General features: G+C 43.2%; 1 protein-coding gene across 1 annotated transcript; it reads right to left on the bottom strand.

Annotated features, from left to right (window-relative positions):
- Window positions 1–6,900: 6,900 nt before the first annotated feature.
- On the bottom strand, window positions 6,901–23,814 carry ipo9 (importin 9). The gene is made up of 24 exons (XM_050037216.1): window positions 23,531–23,814; window positions 19,314–19,375; window positions 19,070–19,156; window positions 18,726–18,927; window positions 17,088–17,176; window positions 16,852–16,938; window positions 16,422–16,541; window positions 16,070–16,170; window positions 15,670–15,728; window positions 15,420–15,571; window positions 14,835–14,933; window positions 14,146–14,252; window positions 13,542–13,681; window positions 13,059–13,221; window positions 12,340–12,566; window positions 11,922–12,070; window positions 11,643–11,771; window positions 11,185–11,460; window positions 10,906–11,072; window positions 10,512–10,645; window positions 10,267–10,386; window positions 9,731–9,838; window positions 9,534–9,610; window positions 6,901–7,719 (listed from the first exon to the last, which is right to left on the bottom strand). The coding sequence occupies exons 1-24, from the start codon at window positions 23,688–23,690 to the stop codon at window positions 7,609–7,611; spliced, it is 3,126 nt and encodes a 1,041-aa protein (XP_049893173.1). The 5' UTR covers window positions 23,691–23,814; the 3' UTR covers window positions 6,901–7,608.
- Between the last annotated feature and the right edge of the window lie 878 nt (window positions 23,815–24,692).

Genomic DNA, 24,692 nt, shown 5'->3' with positions numbered 1-24,692 from the left:
TGAACTCTGGTACCAAGGGGCAGGCAACATCTGTAAAAATGTTTACAAAAACCCCCCAGAAACAACAAAATTTTAGCACAGTTTATAAATAATAATAATAATAATAATAATAATAATAATAATAATGAAGAAAATAATAGATAGAATACATTATATTTTAAGACTTCTTGGGCTCAAAACTACATCAAATAATATTTAGAAACAGGTTTAATGTGTCTATTTTTAGTGTAATCCTCGGATTAGCTGTTCTGTGTATTAGAAAATCCCTCCCATGCTCAATATATAGATGTAAGTCATGTTTTCGAGCAGCTTTGAATGCAGCATAAGAGGTCAGAGCGCCCCCCTCCCTCCCCGCTCCGCCCTGATGGAGACAGAAAGAGACTGGATGTTAACATGCTCATCCACTTCATACAGAAAACAGCTGCTCATCATCAGGAGCTGTTTTCACATGTGATGCACAGTAAGGAGAAAATGTAAATGCGTTTCCTGTGCTGGTGATTTAAACACAATAAAGAGGCAACAATAAGTTTTAAACATCTTTTATGTGAGGTTAGAATATACTGAATTGTTGGGCATCATAGAGACAACTTTATAGAGATGTTACCCTAATAAATAAACACAGAAACACACATGGCTTTAAATCTGTGTGAGGCTGAAGTCAGTCCATCTCTGCATCTCTGGATTAATGATGAAGATGAAGAGGAACAAGCAGCTCACAGCTCCCTCTTGTGGATCATCTGAAAGCTCCCAAAGGTGCCCTGCATCATATATAAATAGGTGTTTTCACTTGTGCCTGATGAGACCTACTCTTGAGGGCAATGTGGGGATGTGCAGACTGTAGTTTAGTCGCAGAGGATACACATTTATCATCTTTTTTAAACAGCATTTTGACTTGTCATAGCAGCAACAGCACAGCTGTAATTAATAACATGAACAATTCAAATGTCCCAGTGAGTTCTAACAGTGTGTGAGCATGCCCAACACCAGGACCAAACTGTGGCAGCTAAACGGACTTCAGCCGTCAATCATTTATTTACACCTGGGATTTTCCTGCTGTGACGTGTCAGTGTGTGCTCTCTGTAAAAGGCCTGTACACAATAGGGTGTGTATTTAAAATCCACGTTTTCATCCTTTTGATTCTCAAGTCCAAGTCAAACATGGAGGCCGTGCCTTGAGTACAAACTGTTAATTTATTTTGGGTATATCTGTGTAAGTTGTATTATTCGGTATATAAGGTACGTACGTGGGGTTTTGTTTGTTTGTTTTTTAGTATTTTGTCCACTTTCTGCTAACAAATGTTCCCGTAAAACATTAAAAATGAAGAGTATTTGGGGTGCCCAGTGGCTCAGTTGGTAGAGCAGGTGTCCCGTGTATAAAGGCATTGTCCCTACCGCAGTGGCCATGGGTTTAAATCCAACCTGCGGCCCTTTGCTATACTAAAAAATAATAATTACAAATAATAATTATAATAATAATATTTTACTAATGAATACCCTTGAACTAGATATTTCAAGTGGTCACTTTCATTCTAAGGCAGTTTATATCTTTAAGATTCATACCTCCTATCTCCAGCCTGACAAAATGTTGCATTAAAGGACCTCTGTCCACATAGCGTTTTATTTTTTCCCAGCACAGGCATCTTTTTTCGAATGTTCCCAATGAGGAGAGGGCCTTAGGAGAAGCGCTGCGCCTAGCATCCACATGGCATTCAAGTTTAAAACAGCTTAATCAGCACTTTATTCTACTCTTATGAATGAGTTTCTCCACAGTTGATTTAAAGCTAACGAAAATGCAAAAATATTGCTTATAAATACTAAAACAAGGGGATCACACAGAAAGCGTTTTAGCAGCTGGAGGTGGCTTTTTATTAGGGGCCGAGCAGCCTATGCTGCCAGGACCCTATTGTTATCCTGTTCTTCTTCTTCTTCTTCCGAGGAAATCATACTTCCCACACCAAACTTTGCACAAAGGTCCAGTCCCATGCCAGATTGCCTCAGCTGCAAAAACAGGCCAACAGTCCTGATGGTGGCGCTACAGCAAGCCTCTAAAGTTCAAAATTTTGAAAATTCACAACAAATCAACCATATGTGCTACAGATTTGCGCTTTCACCAAAATGTAGCCCCAATACTGAAGAAACTTTTGTACATTTAAACCTATTAAAAATTATGTAGTTCATCACTCTGTTTTTTTCAAAATCTGTGAAATTATTAAACCTATCTCGTCCCCCAATTTTTGCTCAATTGACACCAAACTTGCTACAGAGCATCTTCAGACTGTCCTACACAAACGATCCACACAGATTTTTGATTTATCGAAAATTGAGCCTACAGTGCATCAAAATGTTTGACTGTAAACGGTATTGTAAACATATACTTGCAAATTCTTGCTAAATACATTTTCAATGTTCATTAAAAAAAATGACAAAATTTTGGAGTCATGGTAGATGATGTTTGGAAAATATCAGAATTTTATCTCAAAAACTGAATTTTTTACAGCATTTTGAATTTCGTTCTCATGCGAACAATTGGAGTCAATGCAAAAATGGCATTTTTAAACATCAGTTTTTCACTTATGGAGCCAATAAATCATTGTTAAAAACAAATTACCAACATCTCCATGCTGTCTAGATGCAGTTTGTGTATTTTCGGATTTTTGTCTTAACTGAATTTTTGACAGCCGTTTGAAATCTGCCTTTACACACTAACAGCTGCTGTCTTGCACACAGGTGACTGGCTTAGTCAATTTGTGAAGCTACATGTGACATTTCTGTTTGCCAATTAGCTCAGTGAGATAGAGGATGGTTCTTGGTGTTGAAGATTGTGAGTTCAAGCCTCAGCTTGTGCAACATTTTCATATGAGAAATCTACCCAAACTTTTCATAAAGGTCCAGTCCCATGCCAGATGTCCTCAACTGGAAACACAAGACAATAGTCCTGATGGTGGCGCTACAGCAAGCCTCTAAATTTCAAAACTTCTAAAATTCATAACAAATCAACCATATGTGCTACAGCTTTGGAACTTTCACTTTGAAATTTGCTTTTCCATGGCATGGATGGCTACTGTCTGGCACCCTGATGCTTGGCTTAGTCAATTTGTGAAGCCACACATGAACTGTCACTTGCCAATTACCTCAGTGAGATAGAAGACGGACCTCAGTCTCAGAAGTTGTGAGTTCAAGCCTCAGCTAAGGCAGAACAGACATTCTAATGTGAAAGTCCTATGTTCAGGCATCATGCTATGTGGATTAGAGACTAATAAGGTTAAAATAATTATGATCCAGGCAGTTTCGTGGAGAGACAAATACTCTTTATCAACACTTTTCCCTGTTATCCCTTGTCTTTTTTCCCTGTTTATTTGGCTTAGTCAATATGCAGAGTCTATCCAATAGCTACTTTTACATTTTAAAAAATGTTTTCATCTTGCCTAATTTTGCCTAAAATTGCCCGGCCCTGACCATTGCTGCGCAGCAGCTATAATTATTGTTTGTAATGTGAATGATGCTTTTTGCTCGCAGTTTTTGAGTTACGACACACCTCGGGTTTCTGGACTCTTAAGCGCCTGGCGTTTTTACCAGAGTACTCTGAACTCCTCTGAACTTCAATTCAGAGCACAAACACCCTACGTCATCTCTTTCTTTGTCATCTTTTCCCATTGTACAATCAGATGACCTCCAAGGCTGCTCAGCCTCTGTCCAAATTGGTAATGTGTACTCCCCCTCTGCCCCCATCTTCTATGGTGTTCCTCAAGGTTCCATTTTAGGCCCAATTTTATTTTCACTATGCATACTTCCATTAGGCTCTATATTAACGAAATACAATATATCTTATCACTGTTATGCATATAATTTCCAGTTGTACCTCCCTTTGAAACCATCAGATCCTTGCAGCATTACTTCACTATGACAATGACATAAAATCTTGGATGGCACGAAGCTTTCTCCAGATGAACCATGACAAAACGGAGGTCCTTATCTTTGGCCCTACAGACATTTCTGCCTCTGTTACCAGTGCTCTTGGTCCTCTGTCTTCACATTTAAAATCTCATGTAAAGAATCTTGGTGCCATCTTTGACTCTGGCTTTAAATTTGATAAACAGATCAACTCAGTTGTCAGCTCAAGCTTCTTCCATCTAAGATCCATTGCAAAACTCATTTCTGATTTAGAAATTCTGGTACATGCTTTCATCTCCTCCCGATTAGATTACTGTAATTCCCTCTATACCGGCATCAACCAGTCAGCTCTGTCACGCTTGCAGCTCGTTCAGAATTCAGCAGGAAGACTCATTACTGGTACCAGGAGAAGTGATCACATTTCCCCTGTATTGGCCTTGCTTCACTGGTTACCTGTAAAGTATAGGATTGATTTTAAGATTCTTTTATTTGTTTTTAAAGCACTGCATGGACCAGCACCAGATTATATTTCAGAACTCCTCACTCCCTATTCCACCTCTCGTCCCCTCAGATCCACTGACAAATCACTGCTTTCCATCCCACTTACAAAGTTAAAAACCAGAGGTGACAGAGCTTTTTCAGTTGTTGGTCCAAAACTGTGGAACAGCCTGCCACAAACAGTAAGATCCTCACCCTCTATAAATATATTCAAAGCCCGGCTTAAAACCCTTCTCTTTGCCCAAGCTTTTGGTGCTACATCATGAGAACATTTACTGTCTTTAATGCTCTCTCTTTCCATCTCCTCTGTCTTTCCTTCTGTTTCGTTTTAATATTTTTTAATGGAATCCAGGCAATGGAAATCATCAGCCAAAGCATCTTACAAAATTTGTTAGATATTCATCCTTTCCATTGAATTTGCTCAAGGCATTTACAGTATGTATCATATTTTAAATCAGTCCAGGCTTTAAACAAAGCTGGACCTTATTTCTAAGACCTTTTGTATTGATGTTTTTAAGAATACCTGTGAACAGGAATTCTACTGTTTTGGATGATTATTTTTCTTGGTTGTGCATAATTGTATCCATTGTAAAACACTTTGGTCAACGATTGTTTTTAAATGTGCTCTATGAATAAAGTTGACTTGACTTGATTTGAGAGGTGGATCTTCTGTGGTGGTCATGGAGGAGAAACTGGTGGTTGCGGTTGCTGGATACCCAGAGCTATACGGCCTGACGATAGACTGCAGGTTGTCAGACTGCCCCGCGGCACGAGTCATCCTAAAATATGCCTGGAAACAGCCATCATGGAGGTGAAGCTCCCGGACCAACTGGTGGTACTCCCAGTGATCCACCCTCTTTTTTAGGGTCTCATGTACCCAGACAGATCTCTGTTTCCCTGTGCCCGACATACTATGTGCTGACAGCCTCTCACCCTCAACCAGAGCTACAGCAAGTACCCTCTGCCTCAACATTTTAGGAACTAGCTACTGATTACTTTTGCAACATGCAAAACACTTTGTTTGTGATTGGGGCCTAAGCAGTGTTGGGCAAGTTACATCCAAAATATAATACAATATATATTATTAGTTACTGTCAGTTGAAAGTAATTAGTTACATTACAATATTACTATCTCTGAATTGTAATGCGTTACACTACTTTTGCATTATATATATATATATGACTAAGCATTTAAAATGCTAAAATGCAGATTGTTGTAGCTGATTATTTACATTCAGTGGAGGGTGATGTAACATAATGACCGTGTAGGCCCCTAAAGCTACTAACAATTTAATATAATAGGCACAGTAAAGGCTCATGGCGCAATACAATAAGTAACAATGACTGTTAGAATCATACAAGGAGACAAAGGATCCAAAGGATCAAAGTCTGTCTGTCTGTCTTATGATAGAGATGCTGCAAATATTTAAAGTCTTGGCCTATTCATATGAAACAAAATAGAGCTAGAGCCCACTATAACATAACCTATAGCCTTATGATATGACAAACACACACAATCTCTTTTTCTTTTAGTTTCTATTGTTTCTATTATTTGTTCTACCTTGTCATTGCTGGTGTTCATGGGGATTTTGCTGACAAGCTTTCTGAACGCTGGCGATTCTACCGTTGATAGGGAGTGCATGTCTTCCACAATATATTCTGCCACCAGTCTCCTCACTTCTCTGGCTTCAAGAACCATGGCAGACCGAGAGAAACTTAACTTTTGTTGCTTTGTCTGTCCCGTGTGCTCGTCCTCTTTTTTCTTTCTCTTCTCTGCAGGTGCATCTCTCTCTCTCAGCTTAGTGTTAGCATGGCACCGGTCCAGGTGTTTCTTTAACATTAAGTTACTCGTGCTATTTTTTGATGTCGAGAGTTCCCTCGGTGTCGCGCATTATGTTTTTCTCCTTCTCTCTGAGGAACTGAAAATAATGGGTGAATGTCCATCCTCCGTGCGTTACTTAGATTGTAACGGGTAAAATATTACCGAAAATTTATTAGTAATGCGTTATATTACTGCGTTACAGCAAATAGTAATACATTACTGTAATTGCGTTACTTTTGTAACGCGTTACTCCCAACACTGGGCCTAAGACACCTTTGTTTTTATCACTTGGTCTGTTTGGAGAGGAGGAGACCTCTGCAGATAATTCAGCTGCCAATAAAAACCTCCTGAACAATGAACACTGAATGAATTCTAATCAAGCGAAGTTTCAGCTGGTTGCAATATGCAGTCCTCACCACTAGATGTCACTAGATCCCCTTAAATCTCACACACTGGACCTTTAAAAGGTTTAAAAAAAATGTACACAGTAGCAAGAGCATCTCAAGTAATCGTTCTTCCTGAGGGAAAATTACACATTTTCCCATTTAAGTTTCAGATTTAATTAAAATAGTGCTAAAAGAACCTGCGTACATGTTTATTCTTCACAGTTTAGGGAGACAAGAGAGGAATCTGGAGATCAATCTGGATATGTCGTCCTTTTGGGACTTTTATTTAGAAATTTTTTCCATCCCAAATTTTAATGGGTACAAGGAAATGACAAGGCTGTGAATCACCATGGCAACAGTGTGAATTTCCCAAATACCCACCGTACCCCGAGACACGATGACAGCTGGTCGAAGAGCTTTTCATTTCCTGTCAGAAACAGTCAACGTTTTTTGTTCTGGAATATAAGGCCGCCAATGTTTGTGTCCCTCTCCAGTCACAGATCAGGACGTTTGTTTTAGTTTGACTTTTCCTTCAGATCAGTGTAACGTCTCTTGGAAGTGTTTTTCATGTTGCATTTTTACTCTGTTTATACAGAAACACAAAAATAACAGGCTAAGTTACAAATAGGACATGGCAAACTAGTCCGTTCATATTTCATGGTTCACCTGTCCCACTGTGACGCCGCCACCTTTTTATCCAATCCTCTCGTCCGGGCTGAATTTACTCTAAAATGGCGAGTCCTCTGACCTTCTTCAGGCAGTCTCTCACCTCGTCATACTCCTTGATTAAACACTTGCAAAGTCCTTTATCCCGTCGTAAGTACGTAGAAACAGGAGTCATGGGTAAGTGCGTGTCCGTCTCTTTGAACTCTGTTTCCTTCGTCCACCAGGCCCATTGTCCCGTTCCTCCTTCTTCTTTGCTGTGTTGTAAATTCATCATGAGCGCTTTAGTGATGGGGCAATAGAGAGAGTTTAGATGAAAGAAGATGTGTCGGAGCGGCAGACGGCGGGGCTAGAGGCCTATAGACTGCAGGGTTTGTCTCTCGGCGCTGTTGAGGTGGCCTGAGAACATGCTGTAACATGGCTGCTGGGCGAATTGCGTCAGGAAGTCTGTCAGGTAAGCCTGGAAAACACAGGTGATACACCGCAGGTTAATTATAATCACATCAGTATTATTAAAGGGATCACACTTACAGGACACTGCCAAACTAATGCACATACACTTACTTACACTCTCACATACACGTGTTTAAGCCCTGTTTCCACCGAGCAGTACAGTACAGTTCAGTACGCTTTTTCCCCTTTTCCTCTGTTGTGGATGGTACCAATGGAACCGTCACCTCTTTTTTTGGTCCTCCCTCTGTTGGGGTACCTAGCACACAGATCTGGTACTAAAAGGTGGAGCTGTGGGGCGTCGGTGGCTTAGTGGTAGAGCAGGCGCCCCATGTACAAGGCTGTTGCCGCAGCGGCCCGGGTTCAACTCCAGCCTGTGGCACTTTGCTGCATGTCACTCCCTCTCTCTCTCCCCCTTTCACACTTCACTATCCTATCAATTAAAGGCAAAAATGCCCAAAAAAATATCTAAAAAAAACCAAAAAAAAAAACAGGTGGAGCTGTGAACACTGCAGTCTGTTGATTGGTCAATAGAGGACGGCCACTCTGCTCAGGGCTGAGTTGTGGCTGGTTTTGTAACCACTGTTCATACCGAGAGACACTCTCACTGCAGCCTGTTTAATTTTGTTCTGAAAATGGCGGCATGTAGCCTCGTTCTGTGGATGATTAACAGGGTGCAGACTGATAAAGGAGGAAATACAGTGAGTGCTGGACGGAGCAGTGAGAGACAACAACCCCGCCCACATTTAAGAGTACTGTTTGCAGTGGAAACGCTATGGTCTAGGTACCATGTCTGAAGGGTTACTTTTGGTTCCAAAGGTACCATACAGAAAGTGTTCGGTGGAAACGGGGCTTTATACTTGCCCATACTGACATAGTATCTGTATTTTAACTACTCTCTAGTGTTGTACATATCGGATCTATATCTTACCTCCAATTGTTAAGTCTACTGGTAAATGGTACGGCGCCTTTCTAGTGTTCAGGCCACTCACATCCACAGCAAGGCTATCATACAAGGTGCCACGTACTACTCACTTTAGACATTCACACACACAGGTGATGGGTTCAGTATCTTTTCCAAGGATTCTCAGACATGTGACCCGCTCTACCTCCTGAACCACAGCCACCCCATCTAGAGTTGGGTCGAATTCTGGTTTTGCTATTCCGGTCCGGTGTACAAGTTTAACAGGGTGTCTACAGGTAAAACCAACTTAAATTTAAGACTTTTTAAAACCAGCTTATACGAAATTTAAGACCAAACTTGCAATGGAAATACACAATATATATATATATTTTTGTGTTACACACATGTAAGTATTCTTTCCAACTAAACCACTGAAAATGAGCGGGAAGGAATAATGACAACAATTGGGTGACTTCAAGTTTAATGTAAAGAGAAAACAAAATGTCATCGCTGTCATAAATGCTATTTATTGGAATTCTTCAGCCTGTCCAATGATTGTTAACAGTTATTAGGTCTGTCAGGCTGGACAACTTTTTGTGGCAGTGTGACTAAAAATACACCCATTGAATCTGAATTCAAGACATTTTAAGACTTTTTAAAGGACCTGTAGACACCCTGCATCCATATCCATCAACAGTTTCCCAGATAACTGACTATATCATGATATATTTTGATATCACAGCATAATATTAAATATATATAGTGATAGATGATTTTCACCACAGCACCCCCTCCTGCTGGTACAATCTTCAGCTGAGTGATTAAACTGAGATCCTCCAGCTGAGGGAACGTCTCCTGACTCATGAACCCACACAGCTGCCTGACAAAACAATACATATGGAACTGAAAGTTTAGAGTACCTGCAGATCGATCTGATATATGGGGTCTTTCAAGGCATCTGGATCATCCTCCTCATCATCCTCGTAATAATCATCATCTGTAAGACAGGAACACATCTGGAAACTTACTGACCTGAAACAAACTCCTACTTTAAAGACAAGAAGAGAAACTGAAGACAGAATACGGGAATAGCTGATGCACTGGGGAGATACTGTACCGTATTTGTTGGAGGCGATGAGATCAGACAGCAGCTGCCCTGCAAGGCCTTCATCCTCCTCTTCATCATCCTCCCCCTCTTCCTCCTCCTCCCACATACCGCTGGAATCTGAGACAAACAACAGCAGGTGACGGAACATGTCTGCTGTCCTGTTCTTTAGTTTACAAGCAACTAATACAACAAATCTGAAATCTTACAGCAGGTCCACAGCTTCACCTGCAACATATGACAAAATGCACTGCAACTACTTCACACTTCATTGATACGAAAATGAATCGTCCAGCCCTACTTCTGATTTGGATATATTGTATGACCTCACACTGCCTCTTAAAGTTTATAGACCTCAAAGTTAATTGAAACCGGGGCGTCGGCCTTGTACATGGGGCGCCTGCTCTACCACTAAGAGCAGGCGCCCCATGTACAAGGCTGTTGCCGCAGAGTTCCCACTGCAGAGAAGCCACAAGTTTGATCCTCTTAACTGTGTTCATGTCCCTTGCCATGTTGCCTATCAAAATATTTATATTTTCTATATTTACCTTGGCTCCAGTCGGCTGCGTTCGCCCTGCTGGCGTTTGCCTCCACGACCGTCGACAGCTCGTTGATGATCAATTTAAAGATCTTCACTAGCAAAGGAATGTTGGTCCACCGTTCAGGGTCTGTGGAGGAGACATACATGATGAAGGGCACAAAGACACCGAGGTCAATGTTTGGTACATATCCTGATATCACTGTGTGGATTAAATATGATGTACAGCTGTCTCTATGTCATCTGCTGCCTTACTCTTAGCAGATTTGGAGCGTGTGCGGATGCCGTCCTCAGGGCTGTAGATCTCCTCTCCCTTCACCACGATGTCCTGGAGACGTTTGTCGTCAGTGTTGAGGCCGTGCTGCAGCAGCTTACAGAGCGCCACCGTGCTGTGGGAGTAAAACACAAAGAGGAGAAAAGTTTAAGGGTTTAGTTTGTAATAGTTTTGTAAAGAATGAACAAAGCAGGCTTGCATTTGTAGACAGCTACAGCATGATGTGATTATGTCCGCATTAGCAAGCTACTGACACACAACTAGTTTATAAACAAGCTTTGGCTGATGGTTCAACTTATCTGATGGGTTTACCTTTTAAAATGTTGTAAAATTATTACTTTTGAAGAACAATCATGAATAAAAATGCTGTCTGACCTGACTTTACCCTCGTACTGTCCGTAGAAGAGGTGCTGCCTGCTCATCCACTCCGTCATAACAAACTCCAGTGCAGGTTTCCCCGTCGGGCCGGGCAAGCTGCACAAGAACTCCAGCAGAGGCTCCAGCTGGGAGTGAACCAGGTGGGCGAACACCATGATCAGAGACTGCACGCAGAGGGAGGGAGAAATAATGAAGCAGTGAAGATACATCAACATATGAAAACAGAATATCAAACACATCAGAGACAGGTTTAATGTTAACATTCTCCCCCCCTACCTGCATGACACTCAGAGTCTCAGCTTGCTGCATCTTGCTCAGAATCGCTCGGAGGATCTGGTCCAGCTGTTCGCCGAGCTGCGTTCCCGCCCGAGAGATCAGCGTGGACACCAGCCTGCCCACGAAGGCGGCCGTGAACTCGGAGGTCCGAGGGTCCAGCAGCTGGTTGACCACCTGCATGACGTACCAGAGGCCGCTGTTCCCCTGCTCGTCTCGCCACTGAGCGATCTGCTCAAGGGCGACGGAGACGTACGCCCGCAGACATTCACCTCCGTTCTGGAGGAGAGGATGATGGTGACAGAGCAGAAGTAAAGAGATGATGAGAGGAGAGCAGTGCTGACACAAACTGTAGTTCAAGGAACAGTTCACAGGCGATCACAACATCCTCATTTTCATGCTGCGTTCAGTGTGCTCGTGTCTTAATAAGATGCAAAAAGTACACCCTGTGTTGGGTGTACCTGCATTATGGTGTTGTCGTCAGTACGTAAGGTGCACTGTGCCACCACAGGGAAAGCCTGGCACACCAGCATCTCTGACAGAGGAGGTTTGGTGTTTCGGACGACTGTCGTCAGGATGTCGATGGACGTCTGTGGTGCAGCAGGAGGAGGAGAGATAGAGTGTTTAAAATCTGTTATGAATCTCAGGAAACTAACTGACAATTACATCACAAAGCAGAGCTGATTATTTGGGTTTGGTCCTGTAACATTTTTAAAGTCAATGTGCCACAGTCTACTCACAGCACAGAGTCCAGAGGGGATCTTGTCAGGAGGAGCCTGCATGATGCTGACCAGCGTGGGGATGAGACGCATCTGCATGGGGCCCTGGCAGCCTTCTATCTGTGCCAGTTCCTTAAAGATGTCCTGAGCCAAGGACGCAACCACGGGGTCTATGGAGAAGAGAGGAGACAAGAAAAGGTACGAGACAATTTAAAATCTATGTTCATTTACTCAACATGTCTACGTCTTCTCTGGAAAGTCTGAAAAAGTGGGTCAGAGAAACGGATTCGAGTCAATCTAGAGACAAGCTGGAAATTTTTAAGTCTCAGGTCTTGACAATGTGTCCTCTATTTAACCTTTAGAAGACAGGAGGATAAATTCAGAGAAAAGACATCAAAGGAAGTTGAACTTTAGAATACAGTCTGATCAATATCAGTACCATTGTTATACTTCAGGAAAATAGCGATGGTGAGGGGGCAGATCTTGTTCTCAGCGCTGGTGGTGAAGGCCGGGTCGACTGTGCAGACGATGCACAGAGTCTCCATGACGAGGGTGAGCACCTCTGAGCTGAACTGGGCGGCCAGTTGGACCAGTCCCTCGAGGATGCTGGGGAGGAAGGGCTGAAGGACGTGGGTGCTCTCTGACAGCTTCAGCTGATCACAGTACCTGAGAATGACACGACGTCAGTGAACAGACAGTAACCACCAAACATCTTAATGATCACTTAGCGACCTTTTCAAACTCTTACAATGCTCACTAAAAGTTTAACATTAAATTTTCATGCATATCATGTCCACATGTTTTGGTGCTGCCCATCACTTGTTAACTTTTGGGAAGATATTTTCAACACAATTTGAACCATATTCTCTCACTGCGCTAGTTTTAACCTGCATAAAACTGGAAAAAATCAGACATACTCTCAAAGGATCTAATTCTCTGCAACATGGACACCCTTATGTCTTTTATCTATGCATACTTTCAGCATGAGCACTGAGAAGATCCAGGTGTTTCGATGCGGTCACACACTAACAGTCTGACCTGCAGTTTCTGGCGTTCAGATACAGTCGTTCAGCTCTCTGTCTTAGATCATATGATAATAAGAACACTCAGTTTGGGTGGCAGCACGGTTAGAAACAGTTAAGAAGACAGCTCGCTCACCCCCAGATGGCCCTGACCGCGGAGATGCGGACGGAGGGCGGCTGGCTGTCGTGGAGACCGCTGACGGTGGCCTGGAGGAACTGCTGGATGAGCTCAGGAGACATGGCTGCTGTGAAGCGACTGGCCGCCCACAGAGCCCGGCCGAGGAGGAACGGAGACGCCGCTGGTAAAGAAAAACAGAAACAAGAGATGGCGGTGAAGTGAAAAAAATGAGATATTATTAGAGTTATTAGATAATAAAGTACTGTAGAAATCCATTATGTGCCTTGTCAAAACTATTTTATATACTGTCATTAACAAGTGCTTTAACATTATTGTCAATTTGTGTGTAAAAAGAATCAATAAACAAAGTTCATAAAAAAGGGAAAAATACTATTTTATTTTTGACAGTAAACTGATCACTGTACACTTCAGAGAGTTGGTAAATTTTGAAGGTCTTCTTTCTGTGTTGTTGATCACATCTAAGGTCAGTGTAGGACTCACCTGCCAGGTTGAGGTCGGCGAGGATAACGCTGGCCAGGAAACCGTGCATGTCAAACTGGATACGACCGTTTTTCACATTCTCTGTGATGATGGTTTTGACAGAGCCGAGCGCCAACATGCAGGCTTCATGGATCTTCCACCTGGTTGAGAAAAACACAAACAGTATTTTTCCGATGCCCCTGTCGCTGACGGGCCACAAACTACGGTGACGTGAAAATTTGAATGGCCCTATCTAGAGCCAGTGTTTGGTTTGTCTGTTCTGCGCTACTGTAGAAACAACATGGTGACCTCATGGTGACGGACGAGGACCTGCTCTCTATGTAGATATAAACAGTTCATTCTGAGCTAAGGAAAACACAACAACTCTTATTTCCAGGTGATTATACACTAAAGAAAACATACATAATATATTCTATTCCTGCCAATATATTTCCCCTAAATCCGACACACTGGACCTTTAAAAGCACAGATGGCAGTTATTCACATTTAACTTAATCTTGCCAAGTCATGCTTGGTCCTCAGTGACCTCTGTTACAGCAGGAATGTGGCTCAGGCACTGAGATGTCGTCAGATACAGAAGTGTTGGTGTAGAGTTTCTCCTCACCAGTGCTCGTTGCCGCTGTTCTTGGCCTGCTCTGCCTCCTGGAGGTGTCTGGTCGCTGCCGCTGCCAGCGCTGCTGCGCTCTCATTCTGAAACTCTGCAGCAACAGCCTGCGAGCACAGGTCAAAGGTCACCATCATTAAGCACCACACACAAAGCGAGTCGATGAGCAAAGAGCTGCTGTGAAGACGACTGCAAACTTATAAATGTGTTTCTGACCCCTGTTTTACATGTGACAGCACCACTCAGCAATCTTATGATTCAACACTGCACAGAAACATCACTGCTCATAAGTAAACAACTATTTACAGGCGTTTTTTAAGGAGCAGGGCAACGTGGGTCAACATACGCCTCGAGTGTTCGCGGAGGCTGAATGTGTAGGAGAGGAAGAAGGAGAACAAGAAGGCGTGTTTGTCCAGGACGATGTGTAGAAACATTATTAGACCAGACTGTGACTGGAACTTGTTTATCATAAATAAAGACTGACAGATGGAAACCAAACATGTTAGATGTAACAGCACCGTCACATACCTTTTTAGGCTAAAGGTGATTTTAAGGAACTCACTCAGTTATACAGACTTCTCAAAGAATTAAGAAAGCACAAGCTGTAGCAAAGGTTGTTTGGTCCGTTGCATTCTTCACACAGATTTCTTGTGAATTTAGAAAAGGAGGTTTTTAGGGTTTCCTCTCACCAGCAGCAGGTCCTGAGCAGAGATCCTGACGGAGTAGGAGAAAGTGTCGTCATCCTCATCCTCCACAAACTGCTGGGGGTTCGCTGTCCACACTTTGATCTGAAGAAACAAGACGGCAAATGACAGTGAATCATGTACATAATATAAATACACCAGTCCAGTGCTCATCGAAAATGTGTCTGTTCAGGCAGGTTGCGTGGCCTGTGGTATTACTGCTCATCAAAAGATCTTCACACTTGACGCTGTGCTTCTTTGGGTCCTAAGCAATACACCTGCCATGACATAGTTACGTCCCCTCGCATTGCTAAAGTATATGTGTCATTTTCTAACAAGAGAAACAAATTTGAACATTTGAATAGTTACAGTACTGGTGCTTAAAATGTCTGAGTTTGCTAAAGCGTACCATCACTGATCTCTCTGTCTTCTTCTGTGGAGAAAGTGCCTATCATCCTCATTCTGTCTACCCTTTTCTGCCACTCTCTAGCTGCACTGTAATGAAGGCAATAAAACATTCCACATCACATCACATCCGCTCTGCATCCGTCGCGTCCTTACTGTATCCATGGCGTTGAGTTAATCCCTCACCTGGTCCTCAGTGATCTGCATGTACAGGATGATGTAGTAGATGAGTTCGGGCAGGGCTTTCTTCACCGTGCTCTTGAACTTGTTGTTCTCCAGCAGCGTGTGGACGAACTCAAAGATGCTGAACACCAGGTTCTCAAAACCCAAAACCTCACCTGCAGAAATGAGCCAACGACATCAGAAGATTAAAAAAGGTGCCTCGAAATCAACACGTTCATCACATGGACTGCTGCAGTGAAAGCATCCTGCTCACCATCTGAGTCTACAGGGTCGTCCACTTCCTCTGTGTAGTTCACCTCTGTCCTCACGTAAGTAAACATCTGGTTAAGGAATACTGTTAGATTTCAGTCTTTGTCTCAACATGAGAGTGTTTTGATGTTGCTGAGTAAGCGGGTGTCTCCCGTAAACCAGGCCAAGCTGCTGCATTGAGGTGGATTAGTGGTCTAGAGAGGATGTTCTGCAACCAAAAGGCCACAAACTCGTGTCTCACATGTGCCCAAAAGGAAGTAAAACCTCTGGTTATATATCATGTTTTCATCCCAGATGGAAGCTGCTCTCACTTCCTGGTCTGAACACAGCTTTTAAATCACAGACAGCAGCAGATATTACAGCATGAAATCAGCTGATACACAGTCTGGCATTGTAAAGGATATAAAGCTGCACTCTCAGTCAGTGTGTTCCACACGATGGGTAATATCTGCTGCATGGAGGACACCATGGGTTTGGGGAAGTTCTTCACCAATGCTGTCACAGCCTGAGAGAGAGGATGAGAAGAAGAAGAAGAAATATAGATTTAAATCGCAGACAGTTTGTTTGGTCTGTAGAGCAGAGTCCTGCATCGGGTCAGGAGCACTGATCAGCACATGGTTATTACAGGCTTTGCTGTTTCAGGTCGGGCTGCAGATCTTGTGTCACAGAACTAAATGGTCTTATGTGCGTCACAGTTTCAGTTCAGCAGATCTGGAAAATCAGAGCCATGCAGGACTTTGCTGTGGAGTCTCTCACCTTGAGGACCTCCATCTTGAGACCGCTATCAGACGAGGGTCCATCGGGCATCTGTAGAGCCTGCACAAACGCTTCTGTGAACTGCTGCACCACGGGGAAAATCAACGCTTTGGCTGCACCCTACACTCACACACACGCACACACAGAAGAGGTACAGTTACATTAAATTATTAATTACTATTTTTATGTCCATGTCACTTCCTTTCTGTAAAACAGGACACTTTCAGAAAAACTGATTTAAATGAATCCCCAGTCTGTCCTCTGTAAATGATCAGCTGCAGCTCAATCAGATTCAACATTTTCCATGTCGAAAGAGATTTAATTAAAGTAAAAGAGCTCCATTATACAATTAATTCAAACTAAATTTATTATGTAATGATTTATATAACATCTGACAGAAAACCATCACGTCTGATTGTGACCGTCTCACCTTCTCCAGCTCTTCAATAGCACAGATGAGGTTGGCACAGGTGGTGAAAATCTCCACAGCTCTGGATCGGGTACGAATACTGTACACCTGCGACAGTTAATAGACATTAAAACACAGTGCGACTCTCAACTAAGCCCATCATCTCCTTTTTTAAAACACAGAAACACTGTATAGTGCTAACAAATGTACAGTTTAACACTCTAGTTGTCGAGCAGAGATGAGAGTCGCATCAGTACCTCGGCCATGGTGAAGATCTTGTACATTTCAGGTAAGATGACTGGAGCCACCAGCGGCATCTGTGTATCAGTCACCTCCCGAGTAAACTCTGGACAACACAGACAACAGGTTGTTACATAACATTTACACATTCGCACGTTTCAAAGGGAGAGTTTCTACCTCAGGTGTTTACTTCTTTAAAGCAGGAGTTAACAAAACATGCAAGAAGTGAAACGCAGACAAATAGGAAAGGTTTGTGAGAGCTTAGGGAATAAAAAATGAGGGTGTGTAAACAAATATATGTTAGAGCTCTGGAAAATGATGGTGTGGTAAACATTTTTAAGTTAAAACAGAGTTTAAAATAAATGCAGCTCGCATGTTTTCCAACTTTAAAGGAGCTGTATGTGACATTCGCAGCATATCTATGATTCAGAGTCTGAGCCAGGATTGCCTCTTTTACACTGCCCGTTCAAGGCGGGAATATCACTCTGTCATGCCACCATGCCCCTTCTGTGCATAAGGTACAATTGTGGAATGGGGAGACAGAGTGGTCTCGCCTTTAAGCCACCACAGGAGGGAGTAACAGCGCCGAAACAGTGTCTGTATAAACAGAACAGGCAGCAGGGCAGCAGGGCAGCAGGATGGGAGTGATGTTTTGACCACGTGTTAACGTGTGCGACCCATCACAGGATATTTAAAAAGTAGCTGTTAGCAGTTGGCAGCTAACTCACAGAGGAAGCACAACAACCAAAAATGTCTGCAAATTGGGAAAACAATGCGGCCCAGGAGCTCCTTACCCTCTGAGCAGAGGACAAGATCAGCCGCCATATAGCATGGATGTAAATGATTGTTACTGACACATTAATGCCAGTGTTAATGTTTATAAAGCGCTGCTGACTTGTATGTTTTATGTCACACTAGAGGCCGACGCTGTTGTGTGTCATGTCACGCCCGTCAAGCCTCTTCTGATTCTGCAATGCCGGGATGCAGACACTGGAGTGGCATGATGCCGCTGTCATTTTGTTTGGTGTAAAAATGCAAAGCCAGCTTAAAGACGGGACTTAGTAGCCGCTCTAAAGTGCGATGTCTGTGTAAAAAGGGCTAATATAAAAGTTGCTAAACAGGGTGCTAGTAGCTAACGGTGCTAACAGCGTGAACAGTGCCAACAGAGCTGGGTCTGGACATCATTATCAGTGGTAACCGTCATATGGGTACAGTGCAGAGCGGTGGCAATTAGCTGGCCAGTGGGACACACACTTAGGGACTCACATGCACACGTGGTCGGACCAGCTATCACAACAAAGAACAGAGAAGCTCGGATTACAACAAACACAGAGGGAGCGTGACTTCACTTCTGCTCAGGACGCCATTACTCCACTATACCTTTACACAGCAGGTGTTTGCTGCTTTACTAATGCTCTGATGTCGTATACAGTTCCTTTAAGAACTTTTTTGACGCTGATAAAAATGATTAATGTTGAATATTAGCCCTGCCCTTACAGAAATTAACTTATAGCCTCATGAGTGCTGCCATCACTGCTGCTTTCTAAAACAAATATTACTCTGAAAATCTTGGTCATTTTCAAAGGAGGTTTGACATCATGTTTTCAAGGACATACGTGTACAGCTTCAGTGTGTGCTAATGTGTATCCTATTACCTGTGAGGACCCTCATGGCCCCGTGCACAGCATTGACATCTCCGCTGACCAGCATCTCCATCAGGAGGGTAAACAGCTGCGGCCAGGCCTCAGGCCAGTCCCAGTGGGCGATGGCCGACACGGCGTACGCAACACTGGAGCGGACTTTACTGATCGCCTCCCGCAGTCCGCTTGGCAGCAGCTCCCTGATGGCAGCTTTAGCCTGAAGGGGGACAACAGGAAGTGTGACAACATTCAGCGGAAAAAGTCCTCTGAGGTCAAATTAAATTTGTGTGTAAAAATACATTTGAGAGACAGAACGTCTGCTGGTAGCAAAGATGTATTTAAGGTGGAGAGTGGTTTACCTGCTCTGTAGTTTCAGGAGGCCTGAATTTCTCTGACTGGGAACACCAGTGAGTCTCCACATACTGCTTCAGGATGACTGAGGCTAACTGTAAACACACACGACAAGACAGGCACATGTTACACAGGCAGTCACAGTCACAACACATACGCACATTATGACTGTCTGAGACCTTTATTTGACATGCACGTGTGTAGGCTGGACATCATTTACTCTGTTGTAAAGGCTACTATCTTTATGCTCACCTGACGGATTGCGAGTGCTCCCTGAGGATCAACTGTGAGTTCTGCCAAATGGACGCCAAACTCTACAGCAGCAAGGACAAAAAGTAAATTAGTGAATGCAAAAAATTAAAGAGAGCCCAGAACATACTTTATATGCAAAGAGCAGGCTCAGTGTGTTGGCTATGGCAGGCCGGTATAGAGAGAAATTATCTAAAGGGTTTACACCCGTGAACTGAATCACCGCACAGAGAGAAGCGTGCGTCTACTTGTTAACGAGAGGCTCTAGCTAGCTCAGATGCACCCTTCCTTCTGTATGATGATACGGTTGGCCACCGTAGTTCAGTAGAGTGAAAATAGTTCCTACATGAAACTGCTCACAACAAGGTCTTCAAATGTCTTTTTTGGCGCTTTGAGCACCACAAGCTGAGTGCCACCTAGTTCCATTATATTGGAGAGAAGGCAGACATCTCTACAGCTGATATCTCCAACACTCAGCAACTCACACCAAAACAATCTAGATTAATTAACAGCACTACAGGTGATTTTGTCCCTTTAAGTTGTTTAGATCACTGGTTCCCAAACTGGGGTCCCGACCCCGACTAGGGGTTGCAAAAGCCTCACAGGGGGTCATGAGGCCCTTTTGAGACTAAGAAGTGTAAGTAAACCTTTAATAAAATATACAGTAGGCCTATCTGAGCATTTTGTTCAATTCTGTGAAGAAAATGACAGTTATTTTTTAAAGTTTAAATTATTATTCAAGATATGAAGTTTAAATGAAAATCTCACATGATAAGGGTCCTGTGATGACCCGAACACAAGTTACATTCATGCTTCATGCTCTGCTAAAAAGGCCTCATCCTGTATCAGAAAAGTACGCCATTTAAACAACCACAGAGCCAACTGAAGAATGGCCAAGCTTCAGGGGGAGGAAAAAACACTGAATTTGTCACAAAAAAAAAGAAGCCTATTAGGTATTATGATTATCAAAATTTAGAAAAATACATAGTACAGACAAAGAATCGTATAAAAAGCTCCTAAAATTGCATGCATGATGCAACATTCACAGCAAATAATCTGAGCAAGTTTCATCCAAATCTCTCGTTTTACACAAAGTTATTGTGTTCAGTTATTGCGTTCACTATTTGGGTTAATTTTTCAATTTATCAGTTGTTCTGTTGTGTTATTGTTATCGCTGAATATACCACTGGTTTAGATCATTTGTTTCAACTTTGACATTGACGTTTTTCCCTGTTAAAACATGAAAATAAATGTTTTTCCCTCTTATCCAGAAATGAAACTGGATATTGCTTCTGGAATATAAAACAGCTGCAGCTACATGATGACAGAAAGTCACGGTGTGATGCCAAGTGAAAAAGAAAACACAAGAAAGCTACAGCATATACGCAGAACCAACATATTAACAGTCTCTTCGCTGGAGCTGAATATGACAAACGTCTGGGTGTCTTGTTGTGATCCTGTGTACGACAATAAATGACAATATAGGTATAATTTGGTTCCAACAACACTGAACAACCGATGAGCTCTAAAGGTAACGTAGCCCTCTGGTTTGAACCTGGCCTGACAGGCATGCAGAGTGTGAGCGATAAATGTAGTCCAGGATCAGCATCACCCTCAGCTCTGATCCCGCTCGCTCTCACTGGGTTTTATGAAGGGTGACATCAGGCGCCAGAAGACAATGTTAATGCTGACAATCCTACAGAGCGTCTGCCTTAGAGAGGGGCCAGCGGAAAGGGTCAGCCTCGCTGCGACGCTGCAGTCCAGCCGACAGACAGCGTGCACAATTAGCCTTTCACCAGGGGCACGAGGACGGCAGGACAGACAATGGAAAGTCTAGTGGAGTGTAAGCTGCAGTCACTCCTAGGTACTGAATCATCTGTCCCAATAAAGGTCTTTATATTCAAATTAAAACACAGTGGTTTGTTACAGGTAAAATTTCCACAACACACCAACAATTGTTCACATAAGGTGTATTGTCAAGTTCATGTCCAACATACTTGCAAATATATTTTGAGACAGTTAATGACCATTTTAAAGCCAATGACAACAGATAATAGACCAATTCTGTCAGAAAACGGTTTATTCAACTTCTTATTTACCTACCAGAGGATAGAGTACTTAACTGGCTTAATTTTACAGCCGGTAGCTTTTGGTTACCATCATAACACTTCTATTGTTTTTAAATACTTACAGACGTCAGACACAAGGTGTCACAGATGAACAGGGACGTGCACGGGTGGAAACATTACTTTTAAATAACACTACTTGGACTGGAGGAGCAAAAGAGCTCATTTTGGGCTGCAGCTACAGTAATGCACACAGCGGTGTAGCAGAGAGTATACATATGCCAGGGTTAGAAATGTACTGTTTTGCCCAGCCAACACCGCGGCTGATGGATTCCAAAATCTACCATCTATCACTCATAATCTTAAGTCTGTGCAACAACAAGGAACTGACCAGTTAAACTCCACCTCGATTAAAGTTAGGTAAGCTTTTCGCCTGTTAGTTTCTTCTCTCTTCTCCCCTCATCAAAATGAAGGAGTAAAGGAAGTGTGTACAGCCCGGTCCGGCGGGGGAGAGTTCAGTCCACACAGACGTCTCTCTTCTAAATTAAAATTAAGTTACAGTAGATTTTTTAGCTAGAGTTTGCCTCTTTATTAGGAAATGGGTGCACACAACATACTGATAGAGCCAATTTGTATAGGTCCAGCTTAATGTTGCAATTATAATGTGTGGCTACAGCACATTTGGACTGGCATCATGGCACACCAGTTGAGAAACACTGGTTTACAGTGTACCCACCCATCAGCCAAAAAGCCATTGAAATATATCGTCCTGAGACCCTGTGTCCTCATATGAGGACATCACATTTCGGGTTTACTTGCACCTTTTGTGCCATCTCACAGTAGTAAGAGCACAATACACTAATCCATGTAAAAACAAGATGGCAGCCATCTCTGCTTAATCAGTCTGCAGCTGATCCAAACACACAAGTGGACAAGGTCCAAAACCTGATCAAACTGTATGGTTGAAACTTGGTTATTTCACTGTTGTCCCGTTAGAGGACACAGGAACCTAATTATCTTTGACAATGTTTAGTTATTTATACTTATCGGGTCCTGCTGATCCCAAATAGCTAGGAGAAATCAAAAATGCATGCCAAATAAAAGTTTGAGTATACCCACCCTGGGGTAACCTCCCCATCTACCTACCACACATGCACCTGGCCAGATAACAGCACTAATTTAAGTACAAATACTTTATATTCAGTAACATGTGTACATCATGTATGTATGGATTCACGGTTTACATGATGTCTCAGAATCTCTTGCCCTCCAGCAACAAGACACTTGTGGACTGTAGTCCTCTTTGTCTGGTGTCTCCTGATGGTGCTGATGATGCGGGAAGCTGGCAGCCCTGAAGGCGGGATCCGCTGGACAAGCCCCTGGGAGACATCTTCGCGGGAAAATCTGTCATCGGGCATCCGGTGGTTGCCATAGCGACCGTGGGATAAATTAGTAAGACTCAGTTTTGGTCGTAAATCCCTGGGTTATCATCAAACTGTAGCTTTTAATGAGTATACACGGTTTAATTAGCAGTTGGTGATAGTTAACGATTCTGTTGCCATGATTCCACCGTTGCCAAGTGACGTTATCAGATTCCAATGCGCTCGAGACCAGTTTGTGTTGCCATAGCTTCAGAATTGTGCCAGTATTTAAGCTAGTTTCCGACACATAACGTCCGAGGGGAAGTAATTTAACGCTAACTGTGCGTTTTTACTGAGACAGGGGAACAAAATAGTGTCCACCCTGTTGCTGTGCCGCTGAGGCCGGGGTCCTCACAGTCCCCCATGTGCTTATGAACTTACCAGCTAACGTTAATGATTACAGTTGTGACACCGTTAGCTGTGACTCGCGTCAGTTTGAGCACGACATGGCAACCACCTCTCAGCTCAGGTAAGACAGCACGTTCTCACGAGCTTTCAAGCTAACTTGGTTATCTCTAACTTCTGGGAAAATGGCCTACTAGGAGAGAAGACAGTTCCCCGGCTAACGATTGGGCTGTTAGCTAGCCAAAGTTAGCACTGGTGGAAACAGCAGACAGCTGTCCGCGTGCTGCTCGTCTCTGAAGAGGCCCGTGCCGTTAACGAGCGAGACCACCGGGCAGCTAAGCCTCCGTTAACTCCCTCAAAGTCGCGTTTAGAAACAGCCACCACTCACCCTCTGTCACTTCCAGCACTTTGACCTGCTCCTCCGCGGCGGCGCGCACTTCTTGAACCGGAGACAGGATGGCCGTCAGGGTCTCGATCAGAGCCTCTTTGAGTCCCTGCTGTACCGGGCCAGCGGCCGCACCGGACCGAGCGCTACCCGCCGCACTCATGCCTGCTTGTTTCCACCCGCAGCCCGCTGTAGAGTCAGTCCAGCACCACCACCGCCACCCGGGGAGGAGCAGAGAGCCACAGCCACAGAGGCGAAGCGCGCCAATGCATGGAAACGTGGAGGCGGGGCTTAGCGGGAAGGAAGCACATTTTTTTGGTCGTCCGGTTCGGCCCACGTGTTTTGTTTTCAGTTTTTTGGGCTGTCTTTGGTTTTGAGCTGTGGCTCCCTCTTGTGGAGTGGGGGAAGATGACGCCTTCAAGTGCTGTCAGAGGTCTGAAATATTTCCGGGTCACTATTGGAAGCAAATAATTTAGTTGATAAATGAAATAAAATACCAGGAAAGTGGATTATATTGCCACTCTGGATACACTAAAACATGTAGGCCGTAAGAGACACACAGACAGTTTTGTTGTCTAATTAAAGGTTTTACATAAATATATGCAGTGGTGCAGTAAAGGATATACAGGCTATACCCACCTCTTTCACAGCATACACACCTATCAGCCAAAAAGTCATGGGAATATGTAAGAGAGTATGCCCACCTTCTCCTTGGAAACGCCCCAGTTAGAGTAGGTTCCCCAGTAGTGAACCCACCTCACCAACCACTACTACACCACTAAAATATGTAATAGAAGTTTAGTCACATTATAACAACAGGAAAATTGACATTAACCTGTACGTCTAAACCAGATCACAAGTTAAAAATATGCTGCATTAGTATTATAATTACATAAAATTTGTTTCAGTTGTTGTTACCTGACACGCTCAGGCCTCCATGGTCATTATGTGGAACGTTTGATACTCAGTTTCTGTATCCTTTGTTCACCTTTGGAAATACTCCACCTATAAAGGGGTGTCTCTTGCCTTATCTCTCCCCTTTTGCTGTTGTGCTCCCTGGGAGAGGTAGGCAACATTGCTCTCATAGTATTTTCCAAGTTTTAGTGCTGTTAAGCTGTCTATGAGTTCATTTTTCAGACTAAACTTATTGTATAATATGCTAACA

The sequence above is a fragment of the Epinephelus moara genome, chromosome 24 (genome assembly GCF_006386435.1).
Source record: "Epinephelus moara isolate mb chromosome 24, YSFRI_EMoa_1.0, whole genome shotgun sequence".
NCBI lineage: Eukaryota > Metazoa > Chordata > Actinopteri > Perciformes > Serranidae > Epinephelus > Epinephelus moara.
Note: the sequence above shows the minus strand (reverse complement) of the source record. Positions and strands in the feature narration are given on the sequence as shown.

What these genes read in the sequence shown, in the direction of transcription:
- ipo9 (XM_050037216.1), bottom strand. Translation starts at nt 23,690, where the DNA reads ATGAGTGCGGCGGGTAGCGCTCGGTCCGGTGCGGCCGCTGGCCCGGTA. An exon ending in GCGGTCAGGGCCATCTGGGG is followed by an intron (nt 12,567 to 13,058) that starts GTGAGCGAGCTG and finishes TGTCATTCTCAG; the next exon opens with GTACTGTGATCAGCTGAAGC. An exon ending in TTTCCTGAAGTATAACAATG is followed by an intron (nt 12,071 to 12,339) that starts GTACTGATATTG and finishes TCTTCTCCATAG; the next exon opens with ACCCCGTGGTTGCGTCCTTG.